This window comes from Lindgomyces ingoldianus (assembly GCF_010093535.1).
Source record: "Lindgomyces ingoldianus strain ATCC 200398 unplaced genomic scaffold BDR25scaffold_8, whole genome shotgun sequence".
Taxonomy (NCBI): Eukaryota; Fungi; Ascomycota; class Dothideomycetes; order Pleosporales; family Lindgomycetaceae; genus Lindgomyces; species Lindgomyces ingoldianus.
The window spans coordinates 285,855-302,228 of NW_022985169.1; the positions used below are offsets into that span (position 1 = coordinate 285,855).

The 16,374-nt window shown below is 36.3% G+C and overlaps 2 protein-coding genes across 2 annotated transcripts; both read right to left on the minus strand.

Annotated features, from left to right (window-relative positions):
• Positions 1 to 647: 647 nt before the first annotated feature.
• On the minus strand, positions 648 to 2,231 carry BDR25DRAFT_386438 (ankyrin; the record flags this gene model as incomplete). Its single annotated transcript, XM_033698005.1, has 1 exon — positions 648 to 2,231. The coding sequence occupies exon 1, from the start codon at positions 2,013 to 2,015 to the stop codon at positions 648 to 650; it is 1,368 nt and encodes a 455-aa protein (XP_033550464.1). The 5' UTR covers positions 2,016 to 2,231.
• Positions 2,232 to 3,919: 1,688 nt separating this feature from the next.
• Positions 3,920 to 5,761, minus strand: BDR25DRAFT_340962 (aldehyde dehydrogenase-like protein; the record flags this gene model as incomplete). Its single annotated transcript, XM_033693560.1, has 4 exons — positions 3,920 to 4,161; positions 4,213 to 4,293; positions 4,345 to 5,633; positions 5,700 to 5,761. The coding sequence occupies 4 exons, from the start codon at positions 5,759 to 5,761 to the stop codon at positions 4,043 to 4,045; spliced, it is 1,551 nt and encodes a 516-aa protein (XP_033550465.1). The 3' UTR covers positions 3,920 to 4,042.
• Positions 5,762 to 16,374: the final 10,613 nt, after the last annotated feature.

A 16,374-nucleotide genomic window follows, 5' to 3' on the forward strand; every position in this document is an offset into this window, starting at 1 on the left:
TACTCGGTCACTCTCACTTTCGGACAAGCTCCCCAGGCACGAAACTGAATCTCCATGACGACCTCCTGATCTTCTGTCTGTTTCACGAAGGTTCTTATTCTCCGTCCCTGTTGGTGAGCCTTCCCTCTCATTTCTGGGATTCTTTCTTCATTGTGCAATCTCCCGATGCTGTGTTGCAAGCTGCCTCAGCCATTTGTTGCCAAGATCTTTTCCTTTCCTGATGGGGACCCTTCTTACGACTCTTCTTACGACATCGCAAAAGCATCCCCAGAACTGAATTTCGGGCCGAGAGGAACTCAAAGGCATCTAATTTCTACACATATCGCTTGGGCTGCCCTAGAACTTCACACTCATTCCCTTTGCTGCAGGTACAATTAGCAATCCGGAACGCAGGCCTTTCAATTCTTTAATGGGTTGAAATGTAGTCGCCACACCGCCCTAGGTCACTCTATCATCTGAGCAGAGTCCATAGCTCCATTTTCCCCCAACTTTCTTTTGTACCCACTTGCGGCTTCCTTGGTTTTAGAGTTGTGCCTGGGTTGCTTCCACTAGTTGCAGCTTAGTGGACAGGAGCTACGGGAGTTTTCCGGTTTCTGAAGTCTACTCAGAGGTCTGACGAAGTGTCCTTGGCATTCCCTACCCCTGAGCTAAGTTGTGAAAAAGGCTCCAGAGTCGCTGCCTTGGCAAGCGTGCCGTCTTCTCAGGCAGCTCAGCTCTAGTTTCTGAAATTTGCTCCATAATTTTTGTGCAGGGTTGAATGTCTGGAGTAGGTATTGAGCCAATTGCGGGAATGGATCATCATCCTGAGGCTCTGAATCCCTTGCATACTTCGCCCTTTCCTCTTCCTCTTTCACAAGCGCGAGGGCGACGATTAATTGCCCGAGATTTAGGGTGTTCCGCACACCGCGGCCAACACGTAAGGCTTCCTGAGAGAGAGGTTTACTGGGAATGGTTGGAAGGGAGTGGTGACCGCGCGGGGCTTGGGGTGCCCGGCCCTTGGAACCGACTCTCGGGGAGAATAATAACCCGATATAATCAAACCGAGTCTCTTGAGTAGTAATTAGATGGCTTCCTTTGTCCATCAACACAATGTTCTCGTACATCCAAACCCGGTCTTTTACAGCAGATCGATTTGGTGTGACCGTGAACACTGTTCGAGAGAGCAACAACCGCACTCTGGGATCTGTATTTCTCGCTCCAAGATCACAGGCTGTATCGTCGACCTTTGCGCCATACTCTAGGAGTATCATAAGAATCTGGAATGTCTTGTTATCGGGGCCTCTCTCGTCACGACCATGAACTCCAACTTTCAGCAAGCTTTGTAGTGGAGTCGGTGTTGCTGAAATAAAGTTCGCTTTTTTATTCACATCTGACCCAGCTTGCAGCAAGTAACGCACAACGTTGGGGCATTTGTAAATGCATGCGAAATGCAATGCCGTTCTCCCTTGGTGGTCGACTAATTCGTCGAAAGAGTCTAACCGAGACAACAGGGTCCGAGCCACTCCTTCACAGTTATGAAAGAGCGCCATCACTAGTACATTCCAGTGCCAGCGCGAATATAGTGGTGAACTCGCTCCAGCATTCAATAAAAACTTAGTCATAACTGGGGTATTTCTATACCAGTTTGGATATAGTGTTAAACTCGCTCCGGCATCCAGTAAGAGCATGGTCATCGAGAAGTTTGCCTGTTTCGTTGCTAAAAATAGAGGGGTATTCCAGCGATCCCAAAGATGATATGTGTTCACATTGGCGCCTAAAGCCACGAGACGGCGGGCCAACTCCACGAAACCATTCTGCGCTGCCCATAGTATTGCTGTATTTCCCTTCTCGAGTATATTGTATTTTAGGAGGTAGTCTGTGAGAATGTGATGGAGTCTTCGGCTAGTACGCGATAGTCGACTGATTGACCGTTGATCCTGCAGAATATCTGCGATGTCTAAAAGGAGTTCTGTAGGAAGGTTGACAAGGTTGGCTGTCATCGATATGGGCGATTCTTCGGTGAGGGGTTCGGCCATTGTGAAATATTCTGCAGAGCCAAGTACATTACATGAGGCTTTGCAGCGGCGAAGGTCGTTCCCATGAAAAGTTTCGCTAATATTTGCGGATTAGAATGGGCCTTGGTAACGTTTGTATTATGCGAGGTGTACAGTATGCGCGGTATGATGGCAAATACGGTCTCCACCATCGAATAGTGCTAGTAGGGTTGGCTCTAGTTCACACTGTACTAAGATGAGGTGAGCAAGATGTGTAGGTTAGGGACACATCGCGATAAGACGTTAGCGTGTCGCTTAGCTCTTAGTTCAGTCATCTGCCGGGCAGGCAATTGGTGAAATGTCTCAGCATTCTCGCTTTGTCAGATTCCCCACCTAAATTACTTGATGAGTTAGACTTCACATAACGTACCCCACAGGCGAGTTGCTCACACACCTAAGTTAGTTACTTTTACTAAGACTACACTAAACTACTTTTTCTACACTAATACATTTCTAACAACACTACTTAAATATAGTAAAGAAATATTAGATATAGCTTATACTTTAAGCTTTTAAATAAAATATAACACTTTTTAAGTAATAGACTAACATACTTTATAGGCAAGTTGCTTACACACCTAAGTTACTTACTTTTACTAAAACCCTACTAAACTACTCTTTTTATACTAATGCATTTCTAATACTACTACTAAATAACACAGCCAGCAAAAATCTCTTCCAATACAACGGTCAATTCTATAACGCTTTCATACTCAGCTTCTCTTCTTTATCCAGTTCGACCTGGGCGCGGGTTTAGTAGTATTCGCGGAGATAGAAGTCCAGATCTTCGTCAGAATCTTAGTGGACACGTCGTTGGACTTCGAGGCATTCGCCGTAACGGCCTTTATATGCCAGCCGTCAAGGGGAAAATGGCATCCAAATCGATCCGATTGGCATTAGAATCGGCGGGATGAGCTGGAATCCTAGTAGCAGCCTCCAAGCAACATTCGTGTGGATGAAGTAGAGCCCCGGGCCGATCCACTCTGTCAACATGTATGCGAAATTAACGTTGAAGCTATACAGTCCTCCAAATCGGCCTCATACAGCAGGGGGGCTTATTTCGGCGGCGTAAGCGGGACAGAGGGAGAAGACGATACCACAGGCAATGCCACCGATAATACGACCGGCGCAGAAGATCCCGAAGTCGGGGGCTCTAGTTTGCATTACTCCGCTGACTAGCTATATGATGCAGGCTATTTGGATGGTTCGGAGACGACTGATTTTATTCGGGAAGTACCTGGATGGGGTTGGCTAGCTCGGAACTGAGGAGATGAGAAGGATGGGATGAAGCGTACCAATTCATCATCATCCCAACGATAGAGCCTCCGTAGTACGCTGAGCCGAAGGCACCAATGGTCACAGAGTCGAGGTCGAAGAATGTTAGAAAAGTCTCATACCCAAGGATCGAAGTCGTACATCCTTGGAACAGCGTATCAACAGCAACCGCCAAAAGGTCGAAAAGGAAGTGGACACCCGAATCATAACCATAAAAGATAGAGCCGAAGCAAACATAAAGAATGCACAACAAATTATACTTATTCATCGTGAATGTGTGGCCTGCTCACTGAGGACGATTGGTGGGACAAGCTCTGGTGACGAGACCATGGACGAGCAATATGGGGTGCATATAGAAAATAAACAGCTACATGGGCTTACCCGAAGTGCCACGCCAAAAGAAAATTTGATTGAGATAGATGTACCGAGTTGCTCAGAGGTCAGAAGTGCATTTCCGAGGCCGGATTCCCCCACATTGTGTCAATATCAATGTCCTTAGGGACTTAGTACAAGGATTACCTACCACGCTTGTTGATCATTTCCTTTTGGATGATAGTGCGTTGGTTGGCTGAATGAGAGTTTGGGGAAGTTTGGGGAAACGCGGGGGAGGTGCGGAGTTAGCCCCCAGTAAGGCGAGCAACCGAGGTGGTCTTGACATAACAGGGGCATAATAAGAGACGGGCGAGTGGTTGAAGAAGCAATGTAAAGAATTTCTCCTGAAAAGATGGCTTTGCTTATCCGTATCTCACCTCGCCGGTACCCTCTCGAAACCAGTCATCGTTTGCCAAACCTTCCTCTACAGAACCGTAGTTCACAATCGTGCTCTTGGTGGTGGTATAAGCATGATACGCATCTGCGGATCTACTGTTAGCTTTGCTCGATCGGAATGAATTGATCTACTCGCCGACGCCATTCTCGCTTCCAACACCAGAGTCTTTGATGCCGCCCCATGGACTGCTTGGATCGTTCCGATGATGAGTGTTGACTGCACGAATGGTAAGCTCGTGCAAATAAAGAAAGAAGGGCTTATATTTACCCCAGCAAATACCAGCCTCGATGCCTTCAGATACCCTGAAAGCCTGAGAGAGGTCCTGCGTCCAGATAGCCGCTCCAAGACCAAAATCGCAGTCGTTTGCAAGGTTAAGGGCCTCATCTTCAGTATTAAAACCAACGACCACAATGACTGGTCCGAATGCCTCCTCCTTCCATATTCGCGTGTCTACGATCTTAGTGGAGTCGCCATCCACAAGTATTGTGGGAGGATAGAAGTAGCCTTTCGAAAAGTCTGTTTGATCTAAAGCCGATATACCATTCATCTTCTGGCCACCTGCTACGACTTTGGCCCCGGCCTCCACAGCACTGTCGACTAGTATCCGCATATTTGACAGCTGCTTTGCAGAAATTAAAGGCCCCATCATAGATTCCACGTTCTTTGGTGAGCCCATCCTACGCTCGATGGATTCCGCTTTCTTTTGCAGCTTCTCAACCACCTCCGACAGAATAGTGTTGTGAACGATGATTCGGGTAGCCGCTACGCACGTCTGACCTGAAGCAACAAATGACCCGAATGCAATCCCGTTAACTGCCAAATCAACATCAGCTTTCTCGAACACGACAAGTGGCGCCTTTCCCCCAAGCTCGGCAGTAAAGTGCGCCAAATTACGCCCCGCAATAGCACCGATGGATCTTCCGGCAGGTGTGCCGCCCGTCACATCGACCTTCTTGATAAGAGGATGCCCGACGACAGCTTTCCCGGTCGTTGCGCCATGCCCGGGTAGTACGGTGAAAACTCCATCTGGAAGGCCGGCGTCTTTCATGATCTTCCCCAGTTCAATCGAAGTTAAGGGCGTGAGCTCGGAGGGTTTCAAGATAACCGAGTTCCCAGCCGCCAGAGCCGGGGCAATCTTCTTCACGGCAATGAGAAGCGGATGGTTGAATGGAGTAATCTGTGCAACGACTCCAAGCGGCTTTCGATCAATCCAATTGTGAAGCATGCCCGTCGTTGGAAGGACAACCCGTTCTTCAGTCCGGATAAGAGCTGCGTAATACTTGAACCATTTCACAAGCGTCGGAACCTGGGCATTCATCTCACGGATAGCTCGTCCTGTCTGCCGTACCTCGAGCTCGATGAGTCTAGGGAGATTTTTGATCAAAAGACCTGCGATCTTATCCAGGACCTCGGCGCGCAGATGGCGAGGAGCTCTGGACCAAGTTCCAGATTTGAAGACAGCATGGGCGTGTCTGACGGCCTCATCAACATCTTCGACAGAGGCAGCGTGGCAATGAGCAAAGATTTCTCCGGTTTCAGGGTCCTCTACTTGGATTCTACAGAGTCGAGATTAGCCATCGCTATGCAGCTGGAAGGGTGAATGTAAGGGCTTGCTAACTGACTGCTCCGCTCTTCCTTCCCTTTCTTCCCCTGCGACCCACATTAAGCACGTTGAGGTAACCATCACATGCCAGTGTAGATGTATGGTTTTGTTAACTTGTCTGGAGGGTGTTTCAAAATGATGAACTGGGAGAAGGTTGTGATATCAATCACTCGTGCTGAGATTAGATACTAAATTTTATCAGCCGACGCACAGTCTCGCCTGACGCACGGAATTTGCCGTACAGCGGCACCGCGACTTGAAGCTCTAGGGCAACATATAAATAGAATATAGGCCTGGTTTTTTAGTGGATTAGGAAGCTAATTACAGCGATTAATTTAAGGCTACTAGCTAGTTGTAGAAGCGTGTAGGAAGCTTAATAGCTCTGCCTCTGCAATTTTACTTACATAGCAGCCCTACTACTTTAATAATTAATTAATCCTTAACTACTTACTCTAGCCTACTAGCTATAGGCTGTGTAGTCTTCTTAGCCTTCCTAGAAGTTTTAATGTTGCTTTAAAGTTAGCAGTTAGCCTTTTTAGCTAGTTGCTTTTCTTCCTTCTAAAGCCTTTTTTTCTTAGCTTTTTATAGTTAAGTGTCCTTAGTAGCTGCCCTTATATGCTTTTTCTTCTTAGCTATATAAGCTTTCTTACACTTCTTAGCCTTCTTACGCCTAGTCTTTTTATTTTTTTATTAATGTAAAAGCTCTGTAGCAGCTTTCTTCTTAACTTATTAATTACATGCTTATTAAACCTTTCTAAGACTATAGAATACAGCCCTACTATAGTACTACTTAAAAGCTATAAGTAAAAGAGGTTTACTACACTTTTACTTTTTCTTCTTATTAACTAGAGCTTTTATAAGGCCCTAATTCTCTATCTAGAGAGTTATAACCTGCATTAAGAGACTGTGTATAGTATTACTAAGCTGCTTAGCCTACTAGTTAGAGATATTACTAACTACTTTATATAGAAACTTGTTTATGTGTCTCTAATTTTAAGCAGTAAGAGCTAACTAAAAGCTTTTACTAGAAGAAGGTCTACTAGTACTAGTAGTACTAAATTAAGTAAAGACTTTCTTAGGGTTAAACAGCGCTAGGCCACAGGCCTTAAAGCTAGAAAGTATATTCTTCTTAGTAAATAAAGTCTACTAGGCTTTATTACACAGGCAAAAAAAGTCTTACTTTATAATAGCTATAAACTCTATTAATTTATACATAAAACTAGCTAGTTTATCTAAATAAGCTGTTACTAGTAGCTTAAATAGGCTAACATTAAGAGGCTGTAGCATATAGGTTAAATAAGGTAGATAGACAGCTAGCAAAATCCTAGTCTAGTTGCAGTAGTTAATAAACTTTATAAAAACATAAGATTTATAGCTATCTAAAATTAATAGCCTATACGCCTAATAAGCTTTCTTCTTTATCTATTTATTAAACAGCTGTTTAAGCTAGCACAGGCCTAAATTATTATTTATCTAGCTACTAGAAGATAAGGCAAAGAAGCACTTATATACTGCTAGGTTAAAATCTTGTAACTAGCTATCTTAGATGTTACTAGTGCTAGCTTAGTAGATAAGGCCTAAAGAGAGCGCAGAGCTGTTAGCGTAGATATAAGCTATATAAGTTATTTACTTACAATTACTGTCCTGTATAGCTTGCTTAAGGCTACCTTCTTTATATCTCTGCCTAGAGAAGATCTGCTTTGTTTTTAATAGTACACTAATAAAAAAGCCTTTCTTATTTATATTATACATATGCTGTGGCTCTATCTTGTACTTCTAAATCTTCTACTATAGTAGCTTAAAATAGAGCTTATATTTAAAGGCTAAATTAGCTTACTTCCTATCTTAATCTAGGCTAAAGATCTAGTAAGTAACTAGGGAGATTTAATGCTGTTAAAGAAAGTAATTAGGCTAAACTTTTTTACTTCTTTACTACAGAGTTTTAAAGCAAAATTGCGTAGCTATTGCTTTATAGGTAGTAGGCTACGCTTATAAAGCTGCTTAATATACTTTATAAGCTCTTTCTCTTGTTGCTTATTAAGTAGTTGTTAGTTTTTATACTGCTCTACATAGGAGCCCTATGTTACAATCCTTGCTTCAGGAAGCACTCAGGTCTTATGGTATTCCTAGGGGGGAAGTAGGACAGGTGGTAGGGGCCAATCCGGTAGGGTGTACAGTCCTACGTACAGGCTATTAGGCTAATGGAGGGTGATATAGAGTGACTAGATTATAGTTTACCCTTAATGCAGCAGTAGGGAGGCTAGGTTAAACAGTTCTAACAGACAAAGTTAGAAGTATATATAGTGTAAGATATATAAATAGTATTATAGCTCTTTAAAAAGCTAAATGCTACTTAGTCTATGTAAAAAATAAACTAAACATTAAACACACCTTTTAAAGGTTATTTAATATAGGAACTATATACATATGCTAGGGTTGCTAAGGGGAGCAGAAGGAGTTTATAGGAGTCTGCTAAGGAGAGCTCCTTAAGCTCCCTTAAGCTCCTGTTAGTACACAGCCTGTTTCCCTATTAGACAACGCATTCCTCTACAATTGCAGGCAGCTGCGCTGTCTCTGTGTCTTTTAATTAGTCTATAAGCAAGCCCTGTCCTAATCTAGCTAAATTATAGAGCACTGCTAGTAGAGTTACACTAGTCTAACTGTAGACTATAACACGCTGCCCCCTCTTCTTAGCAGCGTCCTTACTGCTCTACTTACACAACTATGTTAGTAAAGGTTTATTTATAAAGTATGCGTCCTTCTACTAAAAGGCGTTCTTAACATTTATTCTTTTTATACTAAATAGCTTACTAGTCTTATTTATCTTATTATTATTATGTTACTCTTTGTTTTAATTTTTTTTACTAAATAAAAATAAGGCCCTACAGCGCTTACTAATCTTTAGAGTTATCTTATATGCTAACTTTATCTTTAGATAACTGTGTTAAGTGTGTAAAAAAGCACAGCAAATGCAACACTTTTATTTTAAACATTATATAAAATTATCTAAAGAAAGAGTAGAAAGCACTTCTTTAAGAGGCCTTTATTATAAAGGCCTATAAGTAAGAGCTTAATAACAAAATGTTATATTAGGTTTAAAAGACCTTAAAAGTAAAGGCTAAGGAGTGTTCTAAACAAGATTATATTTAAAAATTATTAGACTTACTAGAGGCTTATTACGCAAAATACTTAAAAAGAGACTTTTTCTTCTTAGATAAGATAGAAGCTTTTAAGGCTAAAGCAGTAAGCTATCCTTCTTTTTAGCCTTTATTAGCTAGAACTTGTCTTTAAAGGCTGCTGCTATTTAGTAATAATGTAGCTATTTCTTTTAATATAAGTGCCTTATTACTTAGCTAGTTTCTTTTAAATAAGCCTAAAGGTACCTTTATACTAACAGCTGCGCGTTCTGTAAGTTTTTAGCTAGTTTTTATATGTTTTTACTAGTAAGCTACTTTTTCTATTTTACTAGAAACTTTTTCTAGTTCTTTTAATTACTAACTATGTATTTAACTTTGTACTTTATTTTCTTATCTTTTTATTTCTACATAAATAAAAGAATCTTTTTAAATGCTTTTTTTAGTCTAGAAATATAGAACTATAAGTGTATTTTTATATGTAGGGGAAGCTTAAGCTTGCAATTGTCTTATTAGGTTTAGAGAACTTTATATAGTTTTATCCTTTTTTTTGCTAGTTTCCTAGAGGGCCTAGGTATCTTAAGATTTTTAGTGTTAAAGTACACATAGTCTCCTAAGTAGATTTCTAGTCCTAGTTATTATAATTTATTTACATACTTCTCTATTATTTCTCTGCTAGACTTAGCTTCTATTACTAACTTTTTATATATTTAATATAGGTCTACTAGCTAATCTATTAACTTTTATAGGTCTGTAGGTTAATTTCTGTGTAATGTAAAGTAAAAGTTGTATCTAAAATTAGCTTTATATAGTGTTTCTTTTATTATAGCTAATTCTACATTATTAATAGCTAGTTGTGCTATTAGAAGCTATTCTACTTAGTTATTTTAAGTATAAAAGATGTACTTCTTTAGGTACCTTTCTACTTCTGCATTTACTCTTTTAGTCTAACTGTCTATCTATAGGTGATAAGTAGTTAATAGTTTATAAGCTATACTAAGGTGCTGCATTGCTACTTTCTAGAAACTGCTAGTAAATAGCTTATCTTAGTCTAAGATAATAATCTTAAGGCATTTATATACTAATATTATGTTTTATTTTAATTTATAAATAAATTTTTTAGCAGTTATTATTTTTTTTAAAGAGCTAAGTGTGTAAGTACTTAGTAGTTTTATCTAGAGCTACTATAATTATGTTGCACATCTTGTCTGTCCCTAGTTCTTTAGACAGGGGTAATTTTATAATAAAATCTATTATAATTATTATCTATAGTAACTTTAGTGCTTTAATTAGCTAAAAGTACCTATAAGCCTTATGCCTTTATAAGTTATTCTTATTACAAGTGTTGCATTCTCTAAGCACCTCTATGTATAGTTATTTTACTTTTAGTATTTATTATAGTATAGCAGCTCTTAACTTTTTTTAAAAAGTGCTAATCCTTAGATGTTTAAACATTAAGAATTTATAGTATTTTTAGATTAAGTTTTTTTATCTTTGCTTACTAGCTATAAGCATGTAGAATTTTTTTATAAGTTAAGGCCTATTATAAATCTATCCTTTATTAGTTTCTTTAAAGAGTGTAAACTTTTTAGTTTTCTCCTCTTTTTTATTAAAGTAGTCTAGTTTTTAGCTAAGAGTGTTAGCCTACTAGTTCTGTGTTCCTAGAACATGCTTAATAATGTAGTTAAACTATGTAAGCTTTATTACTTATTTTATATACATTAGTAATAGCTTTTTTACTATTAGAAATGTAACTAAATTTACATAGTTAGTTATAATATAAAATAGCTTTGCTATTCTATGTAGTTCTATAGCTTATACTTTTACAGCATTTAATATTGCTTTTAATTCTTTGTTAGGTATGCTGTAGCCTGCTTTAGGTCCTAAGAACTTAGCAGAATAGTATATAACTAGGTGCTATTTTCTATCTTCTTGTTTTTAATATAACGCAGCCCTGCTAGCTCTTAGGGATGTGTCTGTGTAGATCTTAGTATCTAATTATAAGTTATACATTCTTAGCACTAGCTTAGCTGTTATAGCTTGTTTTAGCGCTATAAATGCTTTATTTATTTATAAAGTCTAAATAAATTTTACTATAGCTTTTTCTTTAGTAGTAGTGTTTATTAATAGTATAGTAATTTTTAAATAATCTCTAATTATTTATCTAATGTAGCTTAATAGTCCTAGAAATCCTTTTACTTTTTTAACTATTATAAGTTTTAGCTACTTAAGTACTTTTTATATTTTAGCTAAGTTAATCTTTATTTTTTCTTTATTAATTATAAATCTTAAGTATTTTATTTTAGTAACATAGAATTTGCATTTAGAGAGCTGCAGGTAGAGTCTATACTTTTTAAGCTGTTCTAAAACTTTTTATACCTTCTATACATAGTCTTTAAGGGTATCTTTTAAATAGATAAGGATGTTATTTAAATATACTAAAGTAAAAACATTAAGGTATAAGTTAAGAGCTATATTAATAATTTACTAGAATGTTGCTAGGGCATTTATTAGGCTAAATAGCATTACTAGTAATTTATAAAGTTTTTATAGAGTTTTAAATACTATAAGCTACTTATCTCCTTTTTATATTTTTATTTTATTAAATCTGTCTTATATGTTAAACTTTATAAAGTACTAGGTTCTTTTTAATTAGTTTATAATATCTTATATAATTAGTAGAGGAAATTAGTCTTAAATTATATTGTTATTTAGAGTTCTATAGTCCTAGTAGACTTAGATTTTTTTTTTCTTTTTAGCAAAGACTATAGCTAAGGCTACAAGGCTATAACTTTCTTAGATATAGCCTTATGCTAGCATCCTATTAACATATTTTTATAAGGCTTTCTTCTGTACTCTAGTTAAAGGACAAAGCTTATGTGTTTTTAGATTATAGTCCTTTATTAAGTTAATAGTGTAATTTTAAGGCTAATGTAGTAGTAGTTCTTTAGGGTCCTCTAGTGTTTTAAATATATCTTTATAGTCTTTATATTTAGGCAGGATGCAGCCTTCTTCTTAGATTTAAATAACACTAATTTATTTTACATTTTTATCTTTTTTAATTTTTTTATAAGAGACTTTCTTAAGTTCTTTTTTTATTATTTATATTACCTAGGCTTTTAGCTTTTAGTAAAGAAATTTTTAAAGTTTTTTTTTCTTAGAGTAGTAACTGCTACTCTGTTTTACTTATTTATAGACTAGGCATTTATTATTATAGCATGCTAACTAGGTTATGTGTGCGTAGTTATTAAAAGTTTTTATAGTTATAGTTCTCTAATTAATTGCAGGATTATGTGTTTATAGCTAGTTATAGCCTAAAATAGTGTTGTACTTGCCTCTTAGCTAAAGTATGTTTATAAACCTTTAGTCTTTTATGTTAGAGGTTTTAAAGTTCTTTTTATAAGTTTCTAAGTTAACTTATTCTCTACTATATTTAATTAATAATGTATTAGTAAAGGTTACCTTAAACAGGTTTTTTTTATATAGAATAGTATGCTTTATTTATCTACTTAATTTTTATTTATTATAGTAAAAGTGCATCTGCTGTCTATAAAAGCTAGCTTAAGCTATCTTTTATATGTAAAGGTAGTTGTTAGGCTATGTTCTACCCCTTATCTTACTATAATTACTACTAATATATTATGTTTAACTTTTTTATCTAAAAAAAAATAAAAATTAATATCTTATAAGTTATTATTAAACTTGTCTTTTTTTTTTTATAGATTTAATATTTTTAATTATAGTAGTTAGCTGCTTTATATTTATAATCTTTAACTAAGTAATATAATATTAGGTAGTTTTCTTTTCTTACTACCTTTTACTAAAAGTAGTAGAACCTGCAGTTGTCTTATTTTTTATACACTGCCTACCTCTCCTGCTTATGCAGGGGGGCAGTTTAGCAGGTGTAGCAGTTTATAGTTTTATAGGCTAAGGCTGTTTCTTGCTATAAGCAACTGTTGTAGTTCTTTTTCTATATAGGCTACTAGCCTGCTTTATGCTTATTGTTCTAATGCTTAATGCAATACTATTATGTGCATTAGTACTAAGAGTATAGATAATTATTAGGTCTATGTAACATGTTAAGAGGGCTTTTCTAAGTCTACTAAGAGTATTTCTATGTTTGTACTATCTAAACAGGGTGTTCTTTTTATTAGTAATTATTAGTGCTATAGGTTTTATTTTTATAAAGTGTATACTAACTATAGCTTTATTATATTACTAAAGCCTTCCTACTAATTATAAGGCTTAGAAGTAGTGTTTTAGGCTTTTTAAGTGCTAGCTTTAGGACTTTAAACCTAGCAGGTCTGCCTAGTTCTTCTAGTTTCTAGTCTCTAATCTTAATAAAAAACTACTATTATTTTTTTTTATTTATAATATTATACTTAACTCTAGCTATTTATTATATAATGTTAAATATAAGGTAGTTGTTGCTAATGTTTATCTAGTAAAGTAAAACTATATAATAACTTAGGTAATTATGTTATAAACTGCACTTCTAGCACTTACATTCTTAAAACTATTAGAAGAGCTCTCTTACTAAAGTACTAGAGGTCTAGTTTTAAAAGGGGAACTACTTTTTTCTTTTTTAAACATTTATAATGTATTCTTAGATTTAAGTTTTTTTTTTATATTTTTTAAAAATTATAAGGTCCTATAACACTATATTAAAGCTACTAAAGTTTTAAATAACTACTTTTTAGTACACTTTAGAATAGTTATTTAAAGAATAGTTACTTTTACATTGCTAGTAAAGTCTATTATTTAGTCTTTCTAATATTTCCTTATCTGTAAGGCTATATTTAGCAGTAATAGCTTTTATTATTATAGTAGTATTTTTATTCTCCCTTTTTTAAAAGTTTAGGTAATTTTAGTAGAAATGTCCTACTTTTCTATAGTTTAAGTAGGCCTTATTCTCTAGCTACTTTTATTATTTCTTTATTAAAAGCAGCCTATTACATCCTAAAACTTAGCTTTTCTTAGAGAGGGGGCTTTATGTGTGCTTTATGTAACTAAAGTCTATTAGTTTTTTATTATATTATAAAAGCTTCTTTTTCTTAGAAATAAACTCTAGTCTTTAAAAAGTTTCTTTTTATTTTTTTTCTTTTTTATATTCTTTATAATAGTTGTTGTAGGTTGTTGCTTATGTAATAAAGTTTTTAAAAGTAGTTAGTTTTTTACTATATATAAATTTATCTTTTACTATTTTACTTAACTTATTATAGAACATGCAGCAGAGAGCCTTCTAGTCTGTCTATTTATAGATAGCTAGCTATTCTCTAAATCGTGCTGCATAGTTCTAAACTAGGTTTATTTCTTATTTTATAGTGTCTAGTTTGTTAGCTGCAATTTTTTTTTATTAAAAGTTTTATAAATAGCTATTAGGGCTTTTTTAAAGTTTTTAATATTACTAAATATTTTTTTTATTTTAGAGGTAAGTGCTTTACTATTTACTTTAAAGTTTATCTAATTATCTGCATAGAGTTAGAACTAAATTATAAAGGGGCCTTTTAAGTGTAGTTCTATCTAAGATATTATTTCTGTGTTAGTTTAAAATGCTTTTTTATTATATTACATATAAAAGTAGCATCTTATAAAGAATAGTTAAAGGTCCTTTAGTAATTCTCTAAAAGGCTTTAAAAAGGCTAGTCTTAAAGCTTTTTTAGCTATAATGCTTATTTTTTTAGTTAAGATGTTTTAGATCTTTACTAACTTTACTTATAGTTTATATATTTAATAGGCTTAATTAGTAGCTTTTTAGGGGCTTAAAAGTTTAAAAAGGTTTTATAATTTTATTACTTTTTAGTAAAAGTTAGTAATTTCTTTTTTAAGTTTTAAAAGCTTACTAACTTTATTACTAATCTACTAGAGTTTTTTAATATTATTCTAGATTAAATTAATCTGTTCTGCTAGAACAGCTTTACTTTAAGTAGGAACTTCTATAGATCCTAATAGCGCAGTATAAGCTATGTTAGAATTTAAGTTATATTAAAAGGTTACTATACTTTTTAAAAGAGTAGTGTTTAATATTACAATCTTTGCTTTAAAAAGCACTTAGGTCTTATAGTATTCCTAGAGGGGAAGTAAGACAGGTAGTAGGGGCTAATCTAGTAGGGTGTACAGTCCTACGTACAGGCTATTAGGCTAATAGAGGGTGATATAGAGTGACTAGATTATAGTTTGCCCTTAATACAGCAGTAGGGAGGCTAGGTTAAACAGTTCTAACAGACAGAGTTAGAGGTATATATAGTGTAAGATATATAAATAGTATTATAGCTCTTTAAAAAGCTAAATGCTACTTAGTTTATGTAAAAAATAAACTAAATATTAAACACACCTTTTAAAAGTTATTTAATATAGGAACTATATACATGTGCTAAAGTTGCTAAGGGGAGCAGGAGAAGTTTATAGAAGTTTGCTAAGGAGGGCTTCTTAAGCTCCCTTAAGCTCCTGTTAGTACGCGGCCTGTTTCCCTATTAGACGACGCATTCCTCCACGATTGCAGGCAGCTGCGCTGTCTCCGTGTCTTCCAATTGGTCCGTAAGCGAGCCCTGTCCCAATCCAGCTAAATTGTGGAGCACTGCCGGTGGAGTTACGCTGGTCCAACCGTAGACCGTAACACCCTAGACGCCTTGCTAACGCTTTAATAGCCTAGTCCTTTTAACACTATACTTTTTAGCTATTGTAGTAATATTAATTAATTCTCTTAGTTTTAGTAATTTTAAATATGCCAGCGCGTCCTTAATACAGTCTATATTAGTGGAGTTGCAATAATGTTAAAAATTGGCAAAATCTGGTGTGTGCGTGCGTTAGGCGAGACCGTGCGTCAGCTGATTAAATTTAGTAAGCCTGAAAGAGTTTGTCTCTTGGCAAGACTAATCTGTTTTTAGATAGCGTTCTCTGCCGTTACACAATCTAAAACATTATGCAAATGAATAGAAGGCAAGCAGTCCTTAGAGTTTTATTTGAAAAACCCCGGCTTTATATGGCCACAATCAACTATAGACCTTAAATTATTTCCAACCAACAACGGCAGTGATGGCATGTGGGACCCCTGCATTTCCAAATGTGGTGCCACACGATCCAAGCTGATTCCAAACATGGCTCACGAGACAGCACTAACTCGCCGAGATATGCTTGCCTCAAACTGCTCCCAGCAAAAAGGTCGACGAAGTTAGTCAAAAGGCTCTCTCTGCGTTCCCCCGACCACTGAAATACGTAGTGAAAGCTTGCCAGCTCCGTATCCTCGAGACCAGGGAGAAGTCTTCTGTCTAAGTTCATGGCATCGATATTCAGACGTACACCTGGAATTGGGATTCGAGCACCAGGATTGCCCTCACTCATGGACTTGGGAGATTAGCCGCGTTTATCGCCCTCATGATCGAGCCCCTTTGAACATATCTACCCATTAAATGGTGACACCGGACCAAGAAGCTTATGGCGCATCGTCTTGGGGCGATGCTTCGCTGGGCCACTTTATTTTGATTCCGAGGTAATTAGTCTAGGATGAACTGCAAAGAAAAGAAACGTCGAGGCCGTAATTGGGTACTCCATTAGTGCAGC